The 24,855-nt window shown below is 43.1% G+C and overlaps 1 protein-coding gene across 2 annotated transcripts in view; it reads left to right on the top strand.

Annotated features, from left to right (window-relative positions):
* The first annotated feature begins 2,509 nt into the window (after window positions 1-2,509).
* Window positions 2,510-24,855, top strand: part of PLPP4 (phospholipid phosphatase 4) — a 99,652-nt gene continuing 77,306 nt past the window's right edge. Inside the window, exon 1 of one of the 2 annotated variants that reach the window (XM_038408175.2) lies at window positions 2,510-2,910. In XM_038408175.2, coding sequence (XP_038264103.1) covers window positions 2,855-2,910 — 56 coding nt within the window. In that variant the 5' untranslated portion in view covers window positions 2,510-2,854. The remainder of the gene's footprint in view (window positions 2,911-24,855) is intronic. The other variant, XM_043519100.1, reaches the window with a different exon arrangement.

Genomic DNA, 24,855 nt, shown 5'->3' with positions numbered 1-24,855 from the left:
GCTTTGTAACTGTGTGCAGTAATAACCACCATGTACACTTTCCAAAGAACACATTTTTCAAAGGCCATATGAAAGTAGGTTGGGAGTTTATGTAAATAAATGTGAATTACTCTTTTGCATTAACTGTGGTGATCCTGAACTTCCAGCACAATAAATATCCTAAAAATAATTCAAGTCCCAAGTGCATTCAGGAGAGGGGAATCTAAGTGAGGTTTGTGTTTGCCAGTATGCACAGGACTTTGAACCAAATACGCACGCATAAATCTAATCTCAGATATTAGTTGGACACTAGCCACATGCAGAAGAAATGTAATTCTGAGAACACACACCATCCCCAAAGCTACAAGAGAAGAATTCAGACAAACTCTCTGCCTTGGGTGTACATAGAGATCCATAGGCAACAGGGAAGTTTGCGTTGGATCAATTTACAAGGAGGATTTCCTCAGTGAAAAGGGGTCAAAGGAAAACTGCTGGGTCTAGATTATCACAAACTGAGATGTGGAACCTGAATTTCATTGCTCAAAAAGCAGAACTACTGGTTTGGAAAGTGACCACACATTACCAACTGATGTATGGAACTGAGATACACATAATACTCTGTTAATATCATGGATGTTACAATGGACATAATGGAATACATAGTGAAAACAGGCTCATGTTGCATCTCTTTATCTGTTCATTGCCTATATGGGGCCAGATTCTGCACTGCTTGCTCTACAAATCCACTGAAGTCAATGGGGCTACTCACTGAGCAAAGGCAGCACAATTTAGCACTTAGATTATAAATACAGAAGTTGTCTTTTTACATGTCTGTAAAGCATCTAACACACGTTCAAGTGCTATATAAATAATAATAATATACATATGATCAGAGATTAAGATGTTACTTGCACCGACAGCAATCAATGTGGTTTAGAAAAGATATCAGTGCCTAAGCTTGGTAGAAAACCTACTATATATGCCAAATACGGTGAAGAAAGTATCCAGACATTTTAATCTGTTAAGCAAATATTATTCCATAATGCTGCCAAGCACAGTATCCACATGAGTTGTTTGGCCTGTAAATGCCAGCTGCACAAGTTACAGCAACAGTATCCTTTGCTCTCTCCCCCTGCCCCCCTTTTTGGGGAGGTGCGCCATTTCATATTGCAAACTCCTTCTTTATGAGTCAGTTGCAAGCAAAAAGAAAAGGAGTCCTTGTGGCACCTTAGAGACTAACAAATTTATTTGAGCATAAGCTTTCGTGAGCTACAGCTCCCTTCATCGGATGCATTCAGTGGAAAATACAGTGGGGAGATTTATATACATAAAGAACATGAAACAATGGGTGTTACCATCCACACAGTAACCAGAGTGATCACTTAGGTGAGCTATTACCAGCAGGAGAGCGGGGGAAGGGGGGAACCTTTTGTAGTGATAATCAAGGTGGGCCATTTCCAGCAGTTGACAAGAACATCTGAGGAACAGTGACCTGCTGAATCCTGATCTTAGATGCTATTTATTGAAATTACACAGTATCAGAGGGGTATGTCAGGTGAGTCAGCCTCCTGCAGCCTGTTCCATGAGTAGATTTCCCGAAGGATTAAAAAAAAAAAAAAATGGCAACAGTCTATGATAAAGGCCAAATTGTTAATTTCCTTCTCACTTTCTCACTGAGGATGCAGATTTAAATTGAGAAGTATTGTACCGTCATTCACTTACTTCAGGGCAGTACGACTATGCAGGAGCAGTCTTGCCAAGTGTTACCCAAATACTCAAAAAGAAAAGGAGTACTTGTGGCACCTTAGAGACTAACAAATTTATTAGAGCATAAGCTTTCGTGAGCTACAGCTCACTTCATCGGATGCATTTGGGGTTTTGCGAATACAGACTAACAGGGCTGCTACTCTGAAACCAAATACTCAGTACAAGGAGGGGGTGGTGCCATGATTTTGAGCCACCTTCACTGAGCCAGTCCCACTCCTAGCAGGGGCAGGGGATTTGTACTAGCGTCCTCACCGAATATTCATTTTGATTTAGCCCTAACCGCCCAGTGGGGAATCCCGTGCGACCGGGAAAGCCCCTAGGCCCTCCCTTTGCAGAGCTGTCCCAATCCACCGAGATGCGCCGCTGCTCCGAAAAAAAAAACAAAAAAACAACCAAACAAACCAGCCCTCTTTCCTGACCGCAGCGGAGTGTCCTAAGCCCAGCGCCCGGTGCATGAATCCAGGTGGGTCCAAACGAAGGAGGCTTTGCAGGGGTCTCTTTGGGAGCTGGGATCCGCCTTTCCCAAGAAGCGTGGGAGCCCCCCAAACTTCACCGAGCCAGCGGGAGAGTCTGCGCGAGCGAATCTAGTCTGTCGGGCACGGTAAAGCCCCCCCCCGGGGGGAGGCGGGTGGCTGGAGAGGCAGCGGGCCGTGGGCTGTGACATGCCGGCTCATCAGAGACCAGGGGAAACCGCCGCCAAGCCTGGGAGCTGCAGGCTGAAGGGTGGGGTGAGCAAAGGTCTGTAAAGCCCACAGCTGGGGGGGGGGGTCCCCTGGGGCTGCTGGGCGGAGCCTGAACAGCCAGAGGCAGGCAACAGATAGTTCACCGAGGAGGAGGGCCGGGGAGGGGAGTGGAAGTCCCCGGGATTCGCCCCCGCCCCGAAGTTAGTCCCGGGGACCCTCCGCGCTGGGGCGCCGGCGGATCAGTAGCAGCCGCCGCCGCCGCCCGGGCGGGGCGGGAATGGACTGGGCGGGTCTGGGGCTTGCTCGGGGCTGCAAGCAGCGGACTCCCCAGCCCGCTCCGCCGGGTTTTGCGGAGGGAATTGAAGGCGGGGTGCTGAAGTTCCCGGAGCCGGCCTGGATCCTCCCCTCCGCCCCTCGGACGCACCATGCGGGATCTAGCCATCGAGATCGGGATACGAGTTCTGCTCTTCGGGGTCTTCGTGTAAGTACCGGACCGAGGGAGGACTCGCTCCTGACCCGCCCAGCTGGTGCTTCCGGCCGCCCGAACTTTTCTCTGCCTCCCCTCTGAGTTACCTGGCTCTTGACTTTCTTTGGTCACCCCCCTTACCTTGATAAACCCCCCCCCCACACACACACACTCTCTCCATCCTTCTCACCCCCCCCCCCATCATTTCTAGAGATGAAGCCAAATCACGCTCAGTGCCGCTGGCAGGTTAACGGCTTAACGTGTCTGGGCTGGTGTGTTTCCTCCTAAATTCCCTCTCGGCCCCCTCGCCCCATTTGATTTTTAAAGCACAGATTTGATCAACTGCGGCAGATGGGATTGGGATGGCCCTAAGGCAAATGGGACTTGAGGGGCAGGGACTGCAGGAGTTGGACGGGGCTTGGACATGCATGCCAGGCGCCCGGCGGATCCCCTGCCCGTCTGTCCTTCCTCCTACCTTCGTCCGGCTTCCTTCTTAATACGCTTCTGGCTTTAGCTGAATGTCGAAGGTGGGAGGGAGGGGGAGAACTGCAAATAGAGTTAATGATCCCTATCAAAATCAATGCATGCTCCTAACAACGGGTTCCTCACAGCCTTACTCGCCTCTGACTGAGAGCTGTCTGTAGTGTTGTGCTTGGAAGGGGGAAGCATTCCGTCTATCTGTGCCTGGTCGTTTTCAGCAATGGTTTCTGTTTCAGTGGCACCCACTGTAGCTTCAAGCAAATGGTTAAGTGTTGCTATTCGCCGATCTACGAAAATAGGACCGCAGGAGAGTAGGGACCGATGGTTCGAACCCCTCTCTTGTGATAGACCTTTTTGAAGGCTCCAAAGCCGCTGCAGTGAATTTCATTTTGTCCCGAGGATAATCTTCTGTAAACAACATGACTAAAAAGACAGGGATGCCCAATCTATGCTGGGACAACAATGATGTGTCAAGGACCTTAAGACGTTTGCTGAAAAAAAAAATCCCAAGTTGTGTCTGAGTGTGTGTGTGTGGGGTTCATTCCATCAGGTATTTTCTTCGTTTAGAGCAGTGTTCTTTTTAATTGCATAACTAATGTGTCACAGACTTGAAACAACTAGCTTGGTGTCAGAATGTCATGTTTCTTTCAAAAAGTAAAGGAGTACTTTTAAGTACTCTAAGTGGCACCTTAGAGACTAACATTTATTTGAGCATAAGCTTTCGTGAGCTACAGCTCACTTCATCAGATGCATTCAGTGGAAAATACAGTGGGGAGATTTATATACATAGAGAACATGAAACAATGGGTGTTACCATACACACTGTAACCAGAGTGATTACTTATGGTGAAAAGAAAAGGAGTACTTGTGGCACCTTAGAGACTAACAAATTTATTAGAGCATAAGCTTTCGTGAGCTACAGCTCACTTCATCGGATGCATTTGGTGGAAAAAACAGAGGAGAGATTTATATACACACACACAGAGAACATGAAACAATGGGTTTATCATACACACTGTAAGGAGAGTGATCACTTAAGATAAGCCATCACCAACAGCGGGGGGGGGGAAGGAGGAAAACCTTTCATGGTGACAAGCAGGTAGGCTAATTCCAGCAGTTAACAAGAATATCAGAGGAACAGTGGGGGGTGGGGTGGGAGGGAGAAATACCATGGGGAAATAGTTTTACTTTGTGTAATGACTCATCCATTCCCAGTCTCTATTCAAGCCTAAGTTAATTGTATCCAGTTTGCAAATTAATTCCAATTCAGCAGTCTCTCGTTGGAGTCTGTTTTTGAAGCTTTTTTGTTGAAGTATAGCCACTCTTAGGTCTGTGATCGAGTGACCAGAGAGATTGAAGTGTTCTCCAACTGGTTTTTGAATGTTATAATTCTTGACGTCTGATTTGTGTCCATTCATTCTTTTACGTAGAGACTGTCCAGTTTGGCCAATGTACATGGCAGAGGGGCATTGCTGGCACATGATGGCATATATCACATTGGTAGATGCACAGGTGAACGAGCCTCTGATGGTGTGGCTGATGTGATTAGGCCCTATGATGGTATCCCCTGAATAGATATGTGGACAGAGTTGGCAACGGGCTTTGTTGCAAGGATAGGTTCCTGGGTTAGTGGTTCTGTTGTGTGGTGTGTGGTTGCTGGTGAGTATTTGCTTCAGATTGGGGGGCTGTCTGTAAGCAAGGACTGGTCTGTCTCCCAAGATCTGAGAGAGCGATGGCTCGTCCTTCAGGATAGGTTGTAGATCCTTGATGATGCGTTGGAGGGGTTTTAGTTGGGGGCTGAAGGTGATGGCTAGTGGCGTTCTGTTGTTTTCTTTGTTGGGCCTGTCCTGTAGTAGGTGACTTCTGGGTACTCTTCTGGCTCTGTCAATCTGTTTCTTCACTTCAGCAGGTGGGTACTGTAGTTGTAGGAATGCATGATAGAGATCTTGTAGGTGTTTGTCTCTGTCTGAGGGGTTGGAGCAAATGCGGTTATATCGTAGCGCTTGGCTGTAGACAATGGATCGAGTGGTATGATCTGGATGAAAGCTAGAGGCATGTAGGTAGGAATAGCGGTCAGTAGGTTTCCGATATAGGGTGGTGTTTATGTGACCATCGCTTATTAGCACCGTAGTGTCCAGGAAGTGGATCTCTTGTGTGGACTGGTCCAGGCTGAGGTTGATGGTGGGATGGAAATTGTTGAAATCATGGTGGAATTCCTCAAGAGCTTCTTTTCCATGGGTCCAGATGATGAAGATGTCATCAATGTAGCGCAAGTAGAGTAGGGGCATTAGGGAACGAGAGCTGAGGAAGCGTTGTTCTAAGTCAGCCATAAAAATGTTGGCATACTGTGGGGCCATGCGGGTACCCATCGCAGTGCCGCTGATTTGAAGGTATACATTGTCACCAAATGTGAAATAGTTATGGGTCAGGACAAAGTCACAAAGTTCTGCCACCAGGTTAGCCGTGACAGTATCGGGGATACTGTTCCTGACGGCTTGTAGTCCATCTTTGTGTGGAATGTTGGTGTAGAGGGCTTCTACATCCATAGTGGCTAGGATGGTGTTTTTAGGAAGATCACCAATGGACTGTAGTTTCCTCAGGAAATCGGTGGTGTCTCGAAGATAGCTGGGAGTGCTGGTAACGAAGGGCCTGAGGAGGGAGTCTACATAGCCAGACAATCCTGCTGTCAGGGTGCCAATGCCTGAGATGATGGGGCGTCCAGGATTTCCAGGTTTATGGATCTTGGGTAGCAGATAGAATACCCCAGGTCCTGGCTCCAGGGGTGTGTCTGTGCGGATTTGTTCTTGTGCTTTTTCAGGGAGTTTCTTGAGCAAATGCTGTAGTTTCTTTTGGTAACTCTCAGTGGGATCAGAGGGTAATGGCTTGTAGAAAGTGGTGTTGGAGAGCTGCCTAGTAGCCTCTTGTTCATACTCTGACCTATTCATGATGACGACAGCACCTCCTTTGTCAGCCTTTTTGATTATGATGTCAGAGTTGTTTCTGAGGCTGTGGATGGCACTGTGTTCTGCATGGCTGAGGTTATGGGGTAAGCGATGCTGCTTTTCCACAATTTCAGCTCGTGCACGTCGGCGGAAGCAGTCTATGTAGAAATCCAGGCTGCTGTTTCGACCTTCAGGAGGAGTCCACCTAGAATCCTTCTTTTTGTAGTGTTGGCAGGAAGGTCTCTGTGGGTTAATATGTTGGTCAGAGGTGTGTTGGAAATATTCCTTGAGTCTGAGACGTCGAAAATAGGATTCTAGGTCACCACAGAACTGTATCATGTTCGTGGGGGTGGAGGGGCAAAAGGAGAGGCCCCGAGATAGGACAGATTCTTCCGCTGGGCTAAGAGTATAGTTGGATAGATTAACAATATTGCTGGGTGGGTTACGGGAACCATTGTTGTGGCCCCTTGTGGCATATAGTAGTTTAGATAGCTGAGTGTCCTTTTTCTTTTGTAGAGAATCAAAGTGTGTTTTGTAAATGGCTTGTCTAGTTTTTGTAAAGTCCAGCCACGAGGAAGTTTGTGTGGAAGGTTGATACCACACAGACTATGCTGACAGCTTGTGCCACACACTCTCAAGGAAACTGCGGAACCACCTGATCAACATCCTCTACAGCAAACAGGGAAAGATTAAGAATGAGCTCTCAAAACTGGATACTCTCATAAAGAACCAACCTTCCACACAAACTTCCTCGTGGCTGGACTTTACAAAAACTAGACAAGCCATTTACAAAACACACTTTGATTCTCTACAAAAGAAAAAGGACACTAAGCTATCTAAACTACTATATGCCACAAGGGGCCACAACAATGGTTCCCGTAACCCACCCAGCAATATTGTTAATCTATCCAACTATACTCTTAGCCCAGCGGAAGAATCTGTCCTATCTCGGGGCCTCTCCTTTTGCCCCTCCACCCCCACGAACATGATACAGTTCTGTGGTGACCTAGAATCCTATTTTCGACGTCTCAGACTCAAGGAATATTTCCAACACACCTCTGACCAACATATTAACCCACAGAGACCTTCCTGCCAACACTACAAAAAGAAGGATTCTAGGTGGACTCCTCCTGAAGGTCGAAACAGCAGCCTGGATTTCTACATAGACTGCTTCCGCCGACGTGCACGAGCTGAAATTGTGGAAAAGCAGCATCGCTTACCCCATAACCTCAGCCATGCAGAACACAGTGCCATCCACAGCCTCAGAAACAACTCTGACATCATAATCAAAAAGGCTGACAAAGGAGGTGCTGTCGTCATCATGAATAGGTCAGAGTATGAACAAGAGGCTACTAGGCAGCTCTCCAACACCACTTTCTACAAGCCATTACCCTCTGATCCCACTGAGAGTTACCAAAAGAAACTACAGCATTTGCTCAAGAAACTCCCTGAAAAAGCACAAGAACAAATCCGCACAGACACACCCCTGGAGCCAGGACCTGGGGTATTCTATCTGCTACCCAAGATCCATAAACCTGGAAATCCTGGACGCCCCATCATCTCAGGCATTGGCACCCTGACAGCAGGATTGTCTGGCTATGTAGACTCCCTCCTCAGGCCCTTCGTTACCAGCACTCCCAGCTATCTTCGAGACACCACCGATTTCCTGAGGAAACTACAGTCCATTGGTGATCTTCCTAAAAACACCATCCTAGCCACTATGGATGTAGAAGCCCTCTACACCAACATTCCACACAAAGATGGACTACAAGCCGTCAGGAACAGTATCCCCGATACTGTCACGGCTAACCTGGTGGCAGAACTTTGTGACTTTGTCCTGACCCATAACTATTTCACATTTGGTGACAATGTATACCTTCAAATCAGCGGCACTGCGATGGGTACCCGCATGGCCCCACAGTATGCCAACATTTTTATGGCTGACTTAGAACAACGCTTCCTCAGCTCTCGTTCCCTAATGCCCCTACTCTACTTGCGCTACATTGATGACATCTTCATCATCTGGACCCATGGAAAAGAAGCTCTTGAGGAATTCCACCATGATTTCAACAATTTCCATCCCACCATCAACCTCAGCCTGGACCAGTCCACACAAGAGATCCACTTCCTGGACACTACGGTGCTAATAAGCGATGGTCACATAAACACCACCCTATATCGGAAACCTACTGACCGCTATTCCTACCTACATGCCTCTAGCTTTCATCCAGATCATACCACTCGATCCATTGTCTACAGCCAAGCGCTACGATATAACCGCATTTGCTCCAACCCCTCAGACAGAGACAAACACCTACAAGATCTCTATCATGCATTCCTACAACTACAGTACCCACCTGCTGAAGTGAAGAAACAGATTGACAGAGCCAGAAGAGTACCCAGAAGTCACCTACTACAGGACAGGCCCAACAAAGAAAACAACAGAACGCCACTAGCCATCACCTTCAGCCCCCAACTAAAACCCCTCCAACGCATCATCAAGGATCTACAACCTATCCTGAAGGACGAGCCATCGCTCTCTCAGATCTTGGGAGACAGACCAGTCCTTGCTTACAGACAGCCCCCCAATCTGAAGCAAATACTCACCAGCAACCACACACCACACAACAGAACCACTAACCCAGGAACCTATCCTTGCAACAAAGCCCGTTGCCAACTCTGTCCACATATCTATTCAGGGGATACCATCATAGGGCCTAATCACATCAGCCACACCATCAGAGGCTCGTTCACCTGTGCATCTACCAATGTGATATATGCCATCATGTGCCAGCAATGCCCCTCTGCCATGTACATTGGCCAAACTGGACAGTCTCTACGTAAAAGAATGAATGGACACAAATCAGACGTCAAGAATTATAACATTCAAAAACCAGTTGGAGAACACTTCAATCTCTCTGGTCACTCGATCACAGACCTAAGAGTGGCTATACTTCAACAAAAAAGCTTCAAAAACAGACTCCAACGAGAGACTGCTGAATTGGAATTAATTTGCAAACTGGATACAATTAACTTAGGCTTGAATAGAGACTGGGAATGGATGAGTCATTACACAAAGTAAAACTATTTCCCCATGGTATTTCTCCCTCCCACCCCACCCCCCACTGTTCCTCTGATATTCTTGTTAACTGCTGGAATTAGCCTACCTGCTTGTCACCATGAAAGGTTTTCCTCCTTCCCCCCCCTGCTGTTGGTGATGGCTTATCTTAAGTGATCACTCTCCTTACAGTGTGTATGATAAACCCATTGTTTCATGTTCTCTGTGTGTGTGTATATAAATCTCTCCTCTGTTTTTTCCACCAAATGCATCCGATGAAGTGAGCTGTAGCTCACGAAAGCTTATGCTCTAATAAATTTGTTAGTCTCTAAGGTGCCACAAGTACTCCTTTTCTTTTTGCGAATACAGACTAACAGGGCTGCTACTCTGAAACCTGTACTTATGGTGAGCTATTACCAGCGGGGGGGGGGGGAGGGAGAAGGAACCTTTTGTAGTGATAATCAAGGTGGGCCATTTCCAGCAGTTGACTGAATGAATGTCTGAGGAACAGTGGGGGGGAGAAGATAAACATGGGGAAATAGTTTTACTTTGTGTAGTGACCCTTCCACTCCCAGTCTCTATTCAAGCCTAAACTAATTGTATCCAGTTTGAAAATTAATTCCAATTCAGCAGTCTCTCCTGGGAGTCTGTTTTTGAAGTTTTTTTTTTTTTTTTTTAAATTGAAGTATTGCCACTTTTAGGTCTGTAATCAAGTGACCAGAGACTGAAGTGTTCTCCGACTGGTTTTTGAATGTTTCAGAATCTTCAGGGTGCGCTCAACATTCCAAGGACAGGCATTCATGAGAAAAGAGCAATATAAGGATATGTTCCTAAGACAGACATGAATATCAAAATATTGTAGTTTACATTGTGAAGCATGTATATATATTTGTGTAGAGGAAGCTAAGGAGTTGGAAAACTGACTTTTAAAGATTCTGAAAGAAGTACAAGTACTTCTGTACCTATACTATTTCTTTCTTACTCCTTGTCAAATAGTGCTACTCCAGTAGAAACAGTCATACAAGACTTCCCTGTTTAAGTTATGCATCACCTATCCACCCAATAAAATTTAATCCTTTTTCCCCCCCTTTATGGTAGAATCCTTCACTCTTTAGACATTTGAACAATGAAAAACTTAAGTATTTTAAATGAATTCGTATTTCAGCTGCTAAATGTTTACAGATTTGTATTCTCAACTTTGATCTCTCTACAGTGCATTAGAAACTGCAGCTGTTTCTTTGATCAAATGAAGGTTACTGCCACCAGATGGAATTTTTAAAAGCTCTGTTTGCTTCTTACCTACTTAACTATGGCTCTAGTTTGACACAAAACAAATTTAAAAATAGTACAGGGTATCCATTAAGCCATGACACTGCCTTACAGCTAGCAATATTTGAATCCTTTGATTTTATTTCTGTCTGGGCCTGTCATTGCTAATGAGTCATTTGCCTAATATACTTCTAGCTGACATTCTTCAAAGCTCTTTTATTTTTTTAAATATTGAGGCAGATTTTATTAGAAATGCAGCATGTTTGATAAATGTGACATCTTCAATTTGATCTAAATTCTGATACTTTTCATAGACTCAAAATGTAGGGCTGGAAGGCACCTTGAGAGGTCATCAAGTCCAGACTCCTGCACTGATGCAGGACCAAGTAGACCTAGAACATCCCAGGGCAAATGTTTGTCCAACCTATTACCACCAACCTCCAGTGATGGAGATTCCACAACCTCCTTTGGAATCATATTCCAGAGCTTAAAACTACCTTTATAGTTAGAAAGTTTTTCCTGCTAATTGACCTATATCTCCCTTGTTGCAGATTAAAGACCATTACGTCTTGTCCTACCTTCAGCTGACATGGAGAACAATTGATCACTGTCTTCTTTATAAGAGTCCCTAACATATTTCAAGACTATCAGGTCCCCCTGTGAGTCTTCTTTTCTCACGACTAAAAATTGCCTGTTTTTATTTTTTAATCTTTCCCCATAGGTCAGGTTGTCTAAACCTTTTATCATGTTTGTTTGCTATCCTCTGGACTTCCCCTATTTTTTTTTTTAATATCTTTTCTAAAGTGTGGTGCCCAGAATTGGACACAGTACCCCAGATGAGGCCTCACTGGTGCTGAGAATAGTGTGAAAATTACCTCCTGTGTCTTACATCTGACAGTCCTGTTAATACACCCCAGAATATTAGCCTTTTTTTTAACTGCACCACATTGTTGACCCATATTTCATTTGTGATCCATTATAATCCCGAGATCCTTTTCAGCAGTACTATCACCTAGCCAGTTACTCCCCATTTGTAGCTGTGAATTTGATTTTTCCTTTGTATGTGAAGTACTTTTTACTTGTCTTTACTGAATTTCATCTTGTTGACCTCAGACCAATTCTTTAATTGATCAAAGTCATTTTGAATTCTAAACTTGTCCTCCAACACGCATAACATCTCACAGTTTGGCATCATTTGCAAATTTTATAAATATACTTTTAACTCCAAAAAGAAAAGGAGTATTTGTGGCACCTTAGAGACTAACAAATTTATTTGAGAATAAGCTTTCATGAGCTACAGCTTACTTCATCGGATGCCTTTCTGAAAGCTTATGCTCAAATACATTTGTTAGTTTCTAAGGTGCCACAAGTACTCCTTTTCTTTTTGGTTCTTCGACTGCATCAGCTAGTTCCTAGGATGAATTTCATCTGGCTCTGCCAACTTGAATATCTAATTTAGCAAAATATTCTTTAACCTGTACTTTCCCTAGTTTGGCTTGCATGCCTTTTCTCTTATTAATATTAATTGTGTTGAAAGTCTGGTCACCGTTTACTTTTCTAGTGAAGACTAAAGCAAAATTGGAGTTATAACACCACAGCCTTCTTGATGTCATCAGTTATTGGCTCTTCTTCCTTGCTAAATAGACAATCTACACTCTCCTTCCTCTTTCTCCTGCTCCTAGTATATTTAAAGCCTTTATAACCTTAGAGCCTTTTATGTTCTGTGCAGTTTGTGCTTTAGCCTTTAATGTTTTGTCTTTGCATGCTTATGTAACTTTTATACTCCTCCTTAGCAATTCATCCATGTTTCCACTTTTTTGAGGATTTCTTTTTGATGTTCAGATCATTAAAGTACTCCTAATGGAGCCATGTTGGCCTCTTATTATTCTTCCTATCTTTCCGTCACAACTGACTAGTTGGCAGTTATACATTTAATACTGTCTGCTTGAAAAACTGCCAGCTGTCCTGAACTCATTAATTCCTTAAATTTTTTTCCCATGGCACCTTATCTACCTGTTCTGAGTTTGTTAAATTCTGCTTTTTCAAAGCCCATTCTACTTATTCTGCTACTCTAACTTCTTCCTTTCATCAGAATCATGAAATTTATCATTTCATAACTACCCACCAAATTGCCTTCCATCACTTTAAGATTTGCTATCCTGTTGGTCAGAATCAAGTCTAAAATGGCCGTCCCCTCATTACTTCCTCACCTTTCTGAAATGAAAAGGTGTCCCCGGTACATTCCAAGAACATGCTGGAAATTTTGTGTTTGCTATATTAGCTATCCAGACATCTGCTGGAAAAGTAAAGTCCCCCATTGCTACCAGGTCTTGTGTTTTGGACATTTGTTATTTTGTTCTAGAAATGCCTCTTCCTGGTTTGGAGGTCTAATAGACTCCTACCATGACATCACCCCATTCCCCCCACTTTTATCTTTTACCCGGTAACTTTTGACTCATCTGCTTCTGGACCTCAGAACAAGTATATATATTCCTGACGTATAATGCAACACCTGCTCCCCTTTTCCTTGCCTGTCCTTCCTGAACAAACTGTACCCCTCTATACTATTATTCCAGTCATGAGATTTATCCAACCAAGACTCTAATGTCAAAAGTAACTATTTAGCTTATGTGTTAATACTTACAGTTCTTCCTGTTTATTCCCCATTGTCCTTGCGTTTGTATATAGACATCTAAGATGTTGAACAGATTTCCCTGATTCCATTCTTGCAGTTCCTATGACTATTGTAATTTTCCATGTCCCTCCTCTCCCCCCCCCCAACATCTAGCTTTCTGTCAAGGTCACCTTTCTTTAATGCTTATCTGTGGGTTTTTGTCACCTGTCCCTAGTTTAAAGCCCTCCTCGCTAAACTTCAGTGCATGAAGGTGGTGTTCTTCCCCTTCTTGGTTCAGTGGACCCAATCTTTTCCCAGCAGATCTCCTTCCCACAATAGCATCCCATAATCTGGATTCAATAACTCACAGCTTTCAATGGTGGAAAGAAATGCATTATGTAAAGTCACCAAAACTCCAAATGCATAATAACTTAACAAATCTAGCCCTTTCATATGGCTAGTCTTCCACTCTTGCCTTCTGGAGATATATACATTATGACACTCTAGTAGGTAATTTTCAGCATCCATTTGGCAAAGAAGAGATCATGACTTCTAAAAGTACTGTAGTATTATTTGCAATTCACATCTGGGCAGATATTTTGTTTTATGAAAGCTTGTACATTAGACTAATAGTTGTAAGGATACAATCCCTGGGTAGAATGAGAATATACTGATTTTGTACTCTGATAATCTTAGCCTCAAGCAGCTCTTTGCTGCTATGATGATATAGCATATTTTCCAATCTCTGTTTTTCCTTTAAGTTTTATTTTTTGCAGTGAGAGAAAGGGGAATTATGCTTTTGAAACTTTTGGTTCATACAGCTTTATATATGTTTTATGTTACACCTTGTTTTGTAACATAATCAATGGAGTTATTATGGGGTAGGGAGATCTTTCAGATTTTTATTAATAATAGGTTTCAGAGTAGCAGCCGTGTTAGTCTGTATTCGCAAAAAGAAAAGGAGTACGGGTGGCACCTTAGAGACTAACAAATTTATTAGAGCATAAGCTTTCGTGAGCTACAGCTCACTTCATCGGATGCATTTGGTGGAAAAAACAGAGGAGAGATTTATACACACACACACAGAGAAGATGAAACAATGGGTTTATCATACACACTGTAAGGAGAGTGATCACTTAAGATAAGCCATCACCAGCAGCAGGGGGGGGAAAAGGAGGAAAACCTTTCATGGTGACAAGCAAGGTAGGCTAATTCCAGCAGTTAACAAGAATATCAGAGGAACAGTGGGGGGTGGGGTGGGAGGGAGAAATACCATGGGGAAATAGTTTTACTTTGTGTAATGACTCATCCATTCCCAGTCTCTATTCAAGCCTAAGTTAATTGTATCCAGTTTGCAAATTAATTCCAATTCAGCAGTCTCTCGTTGGAGTCTGTTTTTGAAGCTTTTTTGTTGAAGTATAGCCACTCTAAGATCTGTGATCGAGTGACCAGAGAGATTGAAGTGTTCTCCAACTGGTTTTTGAATGTTATAATTCTTGACGTCTGATTTATGTCCATTCATTCTTTTACGTAGAGACTGTCCAGTTTGGCCAATGTACATGGCAGAGGGGCATTGCTGGCACATGATGGCATATATCACATTGGTAGATGCACAGGTGAACGAGCCTCTGATAGTGTGGCTGATGTGATTAGGCCCTATGATGGTATCCCCTGAATAGATATGTGGACAGAGTTGGCAACGGGCTTTGTTGCAAGGATAGGTTCCTGGGTTAGCGGTTCTGTTGTGTGGTGTGTGGTTGCTGGTGAGTATTTGCTTCAGATTGGGGGGCTGTCTGTAAGCAAGGACTGGTCTGTCTCCCAAGATCTGTGAGAGTGATGGCTCGTCCTTCAGGATAGGTTGTAGATCCTTGATGATGCGTTGGAGAGGTTTTAGTTGGGGGCTGAAGGTGATGGCTAGTGGCGTTCTGTTGTTTTCTTTGTTGGGCCTGTCCTGTAGTAGGTGACTTCTGGGTACTCTTCTGGCTCTGTCAATCTGTTTCTTCACTTCAGCAGGTGGGTATTGTAGTTGTAGGAATGCATGATAGAGATCTTGTAGGTGTTTGTCTCTGTCTGAGGGGTTGGAGCAAATGCGGTTATATCGTAGCGCTTGGCTGTAGACAATGGATCGAGTGGTATGATCTGGATGAAAGCTAGAGGCATGTAGGTAGGAATAGCGGTCAGTAGGTTTCCGATATAGGGTGGTGGTTATGTGACCATCGCTTATTAGCACCGTAGTGTCCAGGAAGTGGATCTCTTGTGTGGACTGGTCCAGGCTGAGGTTGATGGTGGGATGGAAATTGTTGAAATCATGGTGGAATTCCTCAAGAGCTTCTTTTCCATGGGTCCAGATGATGAAGATGTCATCAATGTAGCGCAAGTAGAGTAGGGGCATTAGGGGACGAGAGCTGAGGAAGCGTTGTTCTAAGTCAGCCATAAAAATGTTGGCATACTGTGGGGCCATGCGGGTACCCATCGCAGTGCCGCTGATTTGAAGGTATACATTGTCACCAAATGTGAAATAGTTATGGGTCAGGACAAAGTCACAAAGTTCAGCCACCAGGTTAGCCGTGACAGTATCGGGGATACTGTTCCTGACGGCTCGTAGTCCATCTTTGTGTGGAATGTTGGTGTAGAGGGCTTCTACATCCATAGTGGCTAGGATGGTGTTTTTAGGAAGATCACCAATGGACTGTAGTTTCCTCAGGAAATCGGTAGTGTCTCGAAGATAGCTGGGAGTGCTGGTAACGAAGGGCCTGAGGAGGGAGTCTACATAGCCAGACAATCCTGCTGTCAGGGTGCCAATGCCTGAGATGATGGGGCGTCCAGGATTTCCAGGTTTATGGATCTTGGGTAGCAGATAGAATACCCCAGGTCGGGGCTCCAGGGGTGTGTCTGTGCGGATTTGTTCTTGTGCTTTTTCAGGGAGTTTCTTGAGCAAATGCTGTAGTTTCTTTTGGTAACTCTCAGTGGGATCAGAGGGTAATGGCTTGTAGAAAGTGGTGTTGGAGAGCTGCCTAGTAGCCTCTTGTTCATACTCCGACCTATTCATGATGACGACAGCACCTCCTTTGTCAGCCATGCAGAACACAGTGCCATCCACAGCCTCAGAAACAACTCTGACATCATAATCAAAAAGGCTGGTCCACCCGCTACTTTGGGTCCCAACCCAGGGACCCTCTAGCCGGCAGCCTCTCTGCCCTCCTTCTCTCCCCTTGTCAAACTATTGTCCCTGGGCCACTTCCCCTTCAGCCCTGTGCACCTGCTCAGCCCTTTGTAGCAAGGCCTGCAGCCTGGAGTTTTCCTTGGCCAGAGCTCCCCAGCTCCTTCTGCCCTTCCCCAGCACTGCTCTGTCCAAGGTGCTACCTTTCCACTCAGGAGCCAGTCCTCCTCCCTTACCAATCAAGGAGAGACTGCCCTGCTCTTTACTAGGCAGCCTTTATATAGGGCCTACCCTGGCCCGGATTGGCTGTGTCTCCTCCTGCCCTGATTGGCTCTCCCCAGGCCTTCTCTGATTGGTTGCGAGTCTGTGCAGCCTCTCTGACCTGGATCAGCCCTTTTTCTCAGAGGGTGGGGCTCCACCCCATCCCACCCCACTACACAGTGACTGTGACTTTTGCCGGTCATTGGAGATTTGATCAGGCAGACCTGACTGACTTGATAATTAGAGGAAACTACAAAAACACCTCAGGGTATATTGGGTCTTTTACATAAAAAAGGAAGAAAAGGAGTACTTGTGGCACCTTAGAGACTAACAAATTTATTTGAGCATAAGCTTTCGTGAGCTACAGCTCACTTCATCGGATGCATTCAAATGCATCCGATGAAGTGAGCTGTAGCTCACGAAAGCTTATGCTCATATAAATTTGTTAGTCTCTAAGGTGCCACAAAAGTACTCCTTTTCTTTTTGCGAATACAGACTAACACGGCTGCTACTTTGAAACCTGTCATAAAAAAGGAAGTAGTACTGGCAATGAAATATGCATGGAGTATGCTATTATACTTTAAGGATGATTGCAGATAGGAGTTACCTAGTAAGCTAGTTGACAAGATCAATCTTCAGTCTAAGCTATATCTTGAATGGGGGTCCTTTTCAATGTTTCTTGGACATTTCAGAACATCACAACATTGGCTTAAAGTGAGGATATGAGTGTTAGTGTCCATTGTTGAAGGTTTAGCATGGTGACTTTTAGTATCAACAACATATCTCCAATGATTCTAGAGCTGCTTCTAATTGATTAAAAAGAAAGTCTTTCAGGACTGCTTCATCAAAGCTTGAGCTCTTCAATGAATGTGATGTAATTACAATATAAATGCCACTCAAGATAATTGGATATCTTTTCAACAGCTCAATCTTGTTAATAACATCCCTTGAAAATAAATGTTTACACACAATGCTTCCCAAACTATTGGTTGTGATCCACTTCTGAGTCATAAAGGATTTACAGTGGAAAGTGTCAGTGTATTCTACATTATTTTAGAGGAACTGCTTCAAAAATGATCTGAATGCCACTGTCTTCATTGGAGCAGACAAAGTGGCCAAATCTTTTGTGGCACTTGTAATGTATTTTCAATAGGTTTTCAGGTTTCCAGGATTTTTATATTCATGTTTTGGGTTTTTTTGCACTCAGATAACATCGTTTAAATATCATGTATCTGGATGTTAGTATGGGAAAAAGAAATCCCAGACTTTGATGGATTTGAGAATGCTTATGGGATCCAGCTAGGTGTATTTGGGATAGCACATTTTCTCTAGAAACAATGGGCTAGATCCTCACTCAGCGTAAGCTGGCATATCCCAATTGTCTTCCAGTTTATCTGGCTTAATATGTTCGTAGCCCATGTTGGGAATTATTATAAATAATAAATTTTATTCTTGTAGTGCCCAAAGCACTTTGTCAGGGTGGATAAGTAATGCTAGTAGAGATTGGTGAATAGTGCAGAAACTGAATTCTGAAAGGTATAGCCATCTTACCCATGTTCAGACTCCTTTTCATTCACTATTAATGAGCCTCTTTGTACACAACATTTTTATTCACACTGATGTCTGGAGAATGGCTAGTCTTGGTATAGCTGGATTTGCTTTTGAACAAGTCTGTTTGTTCTTTATTAGGCTACTGTTTCTGGCATTATATGAGGGAAATAATACCATGTGATTAAGTGATTGATTACACATCATGAATAATGAAGCATGACTCCTGGGTTGAAAATTATTGGCCAGATCTAGGAATGAGATGGACATAAAAGTAGCTATGTTCATTTCTCCTTAGCTGAGCTTGAAGACCTTATGATGTGGGTCTTTGAAGAGGGGAAGAAAGGGGGCAAATGGTGGAATGTTGTCTCCAATATGTAGAAAATGTAATCGTTAGAGCAGATGATGTCCCAGGACAAGCTGTCAGAACTACACAGCTCCTTCCAGTTTATTAGGATTGGGTGAATGGAAGCCAACTGCTTGAGTAGGCAGAGTTCTGTTAACACAGGAATGACTCTTGAGGCATTCCCTTTTTTGCTGAAAACTTGTAATGCATTCTATCTAACCTATCTAGCCAGCCATCCCCTGCAATCTGTTTACATGCATTCAGGAGATTCCCTAAACTGCATCAGTATCTTATTCGTTAAAGTTCACATGATGTTTCTTACAAGGCTCGTTCTGCTGGTTAACATTTACACCATCTTCTAGGGCTAAGTATGACACAATTGGTCACTGATTCTTGACATGGCACGGAGTCTACCTGCCTCTTCCTATTAAACAGAAAATCATGCTTCTGATCTGCATCTTTTGTGTAGCAGAAGAGTGGAAGCTGAAGATGTAATGACATCACTAAGCCTTTTCATTCACTCACATAGTTATGGCTGGGTTCCAGTGAAAGCTACAGAAGAAAAATGTTTTGATAGCCCAAAAAAAAGAGAAACATAAAATAACACATTCAAAAGGCTTAACATGCTTCAGCAGAGCAAACTATACAAAGATTAGCTGTTTGCCTCCACAGGGACCTACATAAAAATGCAGATCTCTCCTTCAGTTTTGATATCTGCATGTTGGCGCCACCTGAGTTTTGAAACTCACTCAAAATTTTGTCCTTTCACTTCACATCAGAACCAAAGGAAACCACAAGTCATAGACTGAAAAGCCTTAAGCCTCAACCAATGGCTCAAACTTGGCATGCAACAGAAACAGATCAGCAGTGGGACCCAACACAGTTGCTGCCACAGCATCAGTGCCCAGCTATTGGATTTTAAAAAACTGACACAAGAAGGGGGAGGGGGGGGCGATATGTATCAGCTTAAAGGTTAGCATGGAGATGACAGTGAAATACAAAGGGACCTTTAGCAGGGAGGTACTGAGAGAATGAAAGGAAAAGAGAAGGAAAAGTTATGGTCACCAGCAGAAACTAAATATCCTTGTTTATTTTCCCTATTTTTTCAGTTTCTCATTTTATAGCCAACAAGATGACAATATACAAGTAAAGTTGGAGTGTGCGCTGTTTTATCAAACTATCTGTGAACATTAAGCAAATGTTCTAGGGAATTCTGAGAGTAATTTGGTTGAAAACAAGGACTCCTTGATGTATAAGAAAAATCAAACATTAAGAAGTCTTAACAATAAAACTTTTTGGCTGTCAGCAATATATTTTAATTAATGATTAGTGTACTTGTGTGATTAACTCTATAATATGAATTATGTTTTTCAGTTAGTTCTGAAGAATAGAAAACTGCCTGCTTTGAATTAATCCACTGGCAGAACAATGTTTTATGAAATCTTCTACTGCTGTGTCAGCATTTTAACTGCTTAGGGTTGTATTTATTCTTCACAGAGATTAAAGGGACACAGTTAAGTAGCGTAGGCTCCCAAATTAAGTTTTGTCCATAAAAGGAGTGTGAGGGCAACTGTACTTAGCATAAATCAAGAATTGATGGATAGAATGAAAAATAATTCAATAAAAATATTAGCTGGTAGGATGAGGAATAAGGTTTCACTTTCTTAGTATCTGTGCTACGACAAGCCTGCTATTATTATTATTTCTGTTACACCAGTGCAGAAATGATACATTGGGCTAGGTGCTGTGAGAGAGAGAGAGAGAGAGAGAGAGAGAGAGTGCCTGCCTCAAAGGGCTTGCAATTAAACAAGACAAAGGGTCAGAGGAAGTATGATCCTCAATGGCTGAACTAAAGCACAGAGAGATTAAGTTATTGCATAGAGTCAGACAGGAAGTCCATGGCACAGCTAAGAATTGAACCAATGTCTCCCTGAGTTCCACTGCCACTCTTCCTCCCTATTAGCATGTCAGTCATGCACATAATATTGTAGGAAGGAAATAGTAAACAAGACCTAAATTAAAAAAAAAGAAAAAAAAGCCTTTGAGATTTTCTTTATACATCGTAAAAACAAGCAAACAAATAAACAAGAAGGCACAAACTCATTCTCCCTCACCCACTTTCCAGGTTATAGGCACAACTATACCTTGATAAAGATCCAGAATTAGGGATGAGTCAGTTTGGGTAAAATAAGAAATAGCCAGAACTTTTACCCTAAACTTTACCATTTGCTTGTTTTAATCTTTGCCCTCACTTCCCATTTGTTTTCATTTGCATCTCTTCTTTCCAGGCTCTTGCCAGATCTGGAAGCAAAAATGTCAGGAGTAGTCTTAGAAGATTTCCAGCTTGATCTTGTTGACTTCAGATATGATGAGAATCAATATACAATCAATATACAGTATAAATCTGAACTTCTGGATGCTGTCCCAAACCAAACCTCTGAACTCTTCCCCCATCAGGAGCTCACGCCCCTCTCAAGACATACATCCTGCTCACATGGGGCATACTGCTTGTGGCTTATTGGCAATTCAGTGGGTACAGATATATATCCCTAATCAATAGTGAGCTTTAATGTTCCCGACTCAGATGTACTTGAAGGATGAGGGTTATTTTGTTGCTTGCCAAATGAGTACTACATATTTGCTGGAGGAAGAGCTAAAACCCCTTTATGAGATTTCAGCCCATTGTCCTGTTCCTTCCAAATTTTAGACTATAGCCCAACACAGACCACCTGTTACAGAAAGGAAATGAGATAGCTGTGGGCTATTTATTGCTGTCAATTTTCACAGTGGATCAGTGTATCGTGATTAATCTCAGATGTTTCTGCAATTCTGACACTTGGAAAACATCAGATGTTTGACAGACTTTAGAGCTACACTGTCCCCTGTCATGTATTTTGATGTTAGGACTCTGGACTAGATTGTAAAGCATAGAACAGTCGATGACTTCAATTTACTAAAGCATTTACCTCATATCATCCCCATAATGTCTGCTATTAAGCCCATTATTAGGCAGCCACAAGCACATGAAATTATATTATGTATCACCTGATCAAAATTAATTGTAATTATAATTATTATTGTAAAAGGGAAGTGATGACTGTTCAGAGTCTATAATATATTAACTCATCCCAAGTGCAACTCAGTTAAGAATTTTTGCAGATATTTAAGGTACTGTAGTGGCTTACAACCTTTCCAGATTACTGTTCCCCTTTCAGGAGTCTGATTAGTCTTGTGAATCCCCCCAAGTTTCACCTCACTGAAAAACTACTTGCTTACAAAATCAGACATAAAAATACAAAAGTGGCACAGCACACTATTACTGAAAAATTGCTTACTTTCTCATTTTTACAATACAATTATAAATCAATTGGAATATAAATATTGTACTTACATTTCAGTGTATAGTATATGGAGCAGTATAAACAAGTCATTGTCTGTATGAAATTTTAGTTTGTACTGACTTCACTAGTGCTTTTTATGTAGCCTGTTGTAAAACTAGGCAAATATCTAGATGAGTTGATGTATCCCTGGAGGAGCTGAATGCCAGCATGGGGATGTTTTTATTTTAAAATGATTCTTACATATTGAGATAAACAGGAAGCAAATGATGCAAAGACAGAATTAAATAGATTAAAAGAAATTACATTTGAATAAAAGAAGCAAAGAGAACCAAAAAATATGAGAATTGGACCCAGTTCTGCCGTACTTTTTCCTATTTCATCATAATCATCCTGTCATCTGCTACCTTGTTCAGAGCTGTGGTGTAGCATTATCCAAGTTCCCCCTTCTTCTTCCTTTTCACTTTGATCATTATCCTCTAAAAGGGTGAGACAGTGATGAAAAGGTCCGAGTAAAAGTTGTCTAACTCCCACATAAGAAGTCTCTTTTGCTTTTCATTGAATAGAGGTTTTCATGGTCCAGTTGTTTCCCTTTGTACACACTGGGAATAATGATACTTAGCAAGATACAGTGCTATTCATGTTCCATATGTTTTACCAAACATTAGCTAATTAATAGGAAGAGCTTCTAGGCTTTAGGATCTCAGATTCTTTTGGCACATGTAAAAGAAATGTTAGATGCATGTCAGTGACATTATCCTGCTGTGTTTATCAAATGTACTTGTGTGGTTCATGCATGCTCAGTTAACCATTGCCTTTTCCTAACATAAGAATATTTCTTCTTAGGCTTGATAGGACTGCATGAGTTAGTGCAATCATGTAGTCAGATTGGAATTGTATTCTAGGGCTTGAGAAAGCAGCAGACTTGTAACTTGGTGTTGAGAAACCTCACACTGAATTATTAAACTTCCGGTTGACATTCTTTCATAAAGATTTCAGACAGAAATAAAACTCAGCCATTCACCTTTAGAGCCTTATTTGAACTGAACTTTGTCAAAAAAAACCCAGCAATGCAGAATGCCCTCTGAAACTTTCCAACTCCCATTTCTTCTGTGTTTGTGTTGGCACGTGTGTATAGCAGGTCCTGAGACAAAAGATCCAATCTCTAGGCACAGATCTAAAGGCAGATACCTATTATCATGTATTTATTATCTTATGTATCTATTATCTGTTAAGCACCAGGAGGCCCAAACACCATATCAGGACAGGGCCCAGTAGCTAGATACTGATAATAGATACAAGAATGGGGATCAAAAACACCACCATCATCCACAGTCTGATAAAGAACGCCATCTGGCTTGCATTACTGGGATAATCTTCTTGCCCAGTGCTAGTACAGCTCACTCCTATTAGGCTACTTCATGAAACAGTAGACCAGACAGTGAAAATGAGGGGGAATGGCCACTGAGATGTAAAAGATGCCCCATTCCAAAACATACACCCGGTATGTGAGTTGAGGGACAAGGCCAATTTGGAAAACCTGCTGATAAGACTCTTTCAAAGTCCCATTGTCTTCCTGCCCTAGTACAGTGCTTAATTTGTGCCAGGGCTTGGCAGTTCATAGCCCCGGCACCTCTGGGCTTGCCTCATTAGTTATGAAAATAAAAATCTTACTTGAGCCCCAGCACCTCTTTCATTACAAATTGAGCACTGCCCTAGTCCAACCATCACCTCCTTCAGACGGTTATCAGGGCATGCCTTTCTGTCCATCTGAGAGATGGGACAATTGTAATGATCCACACCTAGCAATTCATGGGTTGAGTGAGCATCAGAGGGCTCTGATAGCTGAGAACAGTGTCTAGCTGTAGGATCAATAGATTCATAAGACAATACAACCAGCTGCTGTCCACATCCATTGATGACTGGCCACTATCAACCTCACAGATCGCCTGTGTTCACAGATAGCTCACGTCCGCTAAAGTGTAGGGACAGGAGATTAGAATGATGATGGCATAAGGCCCAAACCAGATATGACTGACAGCAGCAGAAAAGTCCTGTGGTTGCAATCGGTTCCAAGAGTCCCACCACTGACCTTGCAAACTCCCAATCAGTGGAGATGTCCTAGAATATTGACTAATCAATCCTGCAATGATTCCCAGGCCCAAGTATAGAAGTTGGTGGTGAACATGACACCTGCCCTGGAAACATTTGACCCAGTTAATTTTCTGTTTCCCAATTTAATGGATACTCTATAACTACACAACAAACATTCTCCTCTCAGCCACAAAATGAAAAATGGAATAAAGTCATCTGTGTTACCAGCTTTGCCCATTACTTTGTGGTATGGTCATTTATTAGGGTTACTCTTCTAGGGGGAGGGGTCTGTACTTCTATCAATGTACTAATTGTGTCACATGTGTTCTCATACAGAGCTCTACTTCTCCCTGCTGCAAGTTCCCTCCCAGTGGAGCTATCCTGCAGGACCTACGTTCCCCAGGGCTTGGTTCTTTAGCCCCAGAATCAGACTCACACACATTAACAGAGTGCATCTGAGAAGACCGAGTTAATCAGCACTCCCAAGCTGACCCCTTATATGTCCCTGGACTCAGTAGGCTAGGTCGAGCAGCACTTTCAAGCTGTCACCCTCATAGGCCCTTGTACTCAGCAGGTTGGGTCAAACAGCACCTCCCAGCTGACACCATCATATGCCATTGGTACTGCACCGGAATAGAGCACGCCTGAGCAGGCTGGGTTGAGCAGCGCTTTCAATCTTCCATCCTTATATGCCCCTGGACTCAGCAGACTGGGTCAAGTGGCACTTCCAAGCTGCCACCCTCATATGTCCCTGGTTCAGCACGTCTCTATCCCAACTTTCACGTTATAATTGTCTGGTAGTGACGCAGTTGATGAGCAAATCCCATAGGATTTTTGGGCGTTGCAGGGA

This window comes from Dermochelys coriacea, chromosome 7, assembly GCF_009764565.3.
Source record: "Dermochelys coriacea isolate rDerCor1 chromosome 7, rDerCor1.pri.v4, whole genome shotgun sequence".
Taxonomy (NCBI): Eukaryota; Metazoa; Chordata; order Testudines; family Dermochelyidae; genus Dermochelys; species Dermochelys coriacea.
The sequence above is the reverse complement of the archived record's forward strand: the minus strand, read 5'-3'. Positions and strand labels throughout refer to the sequence as shown.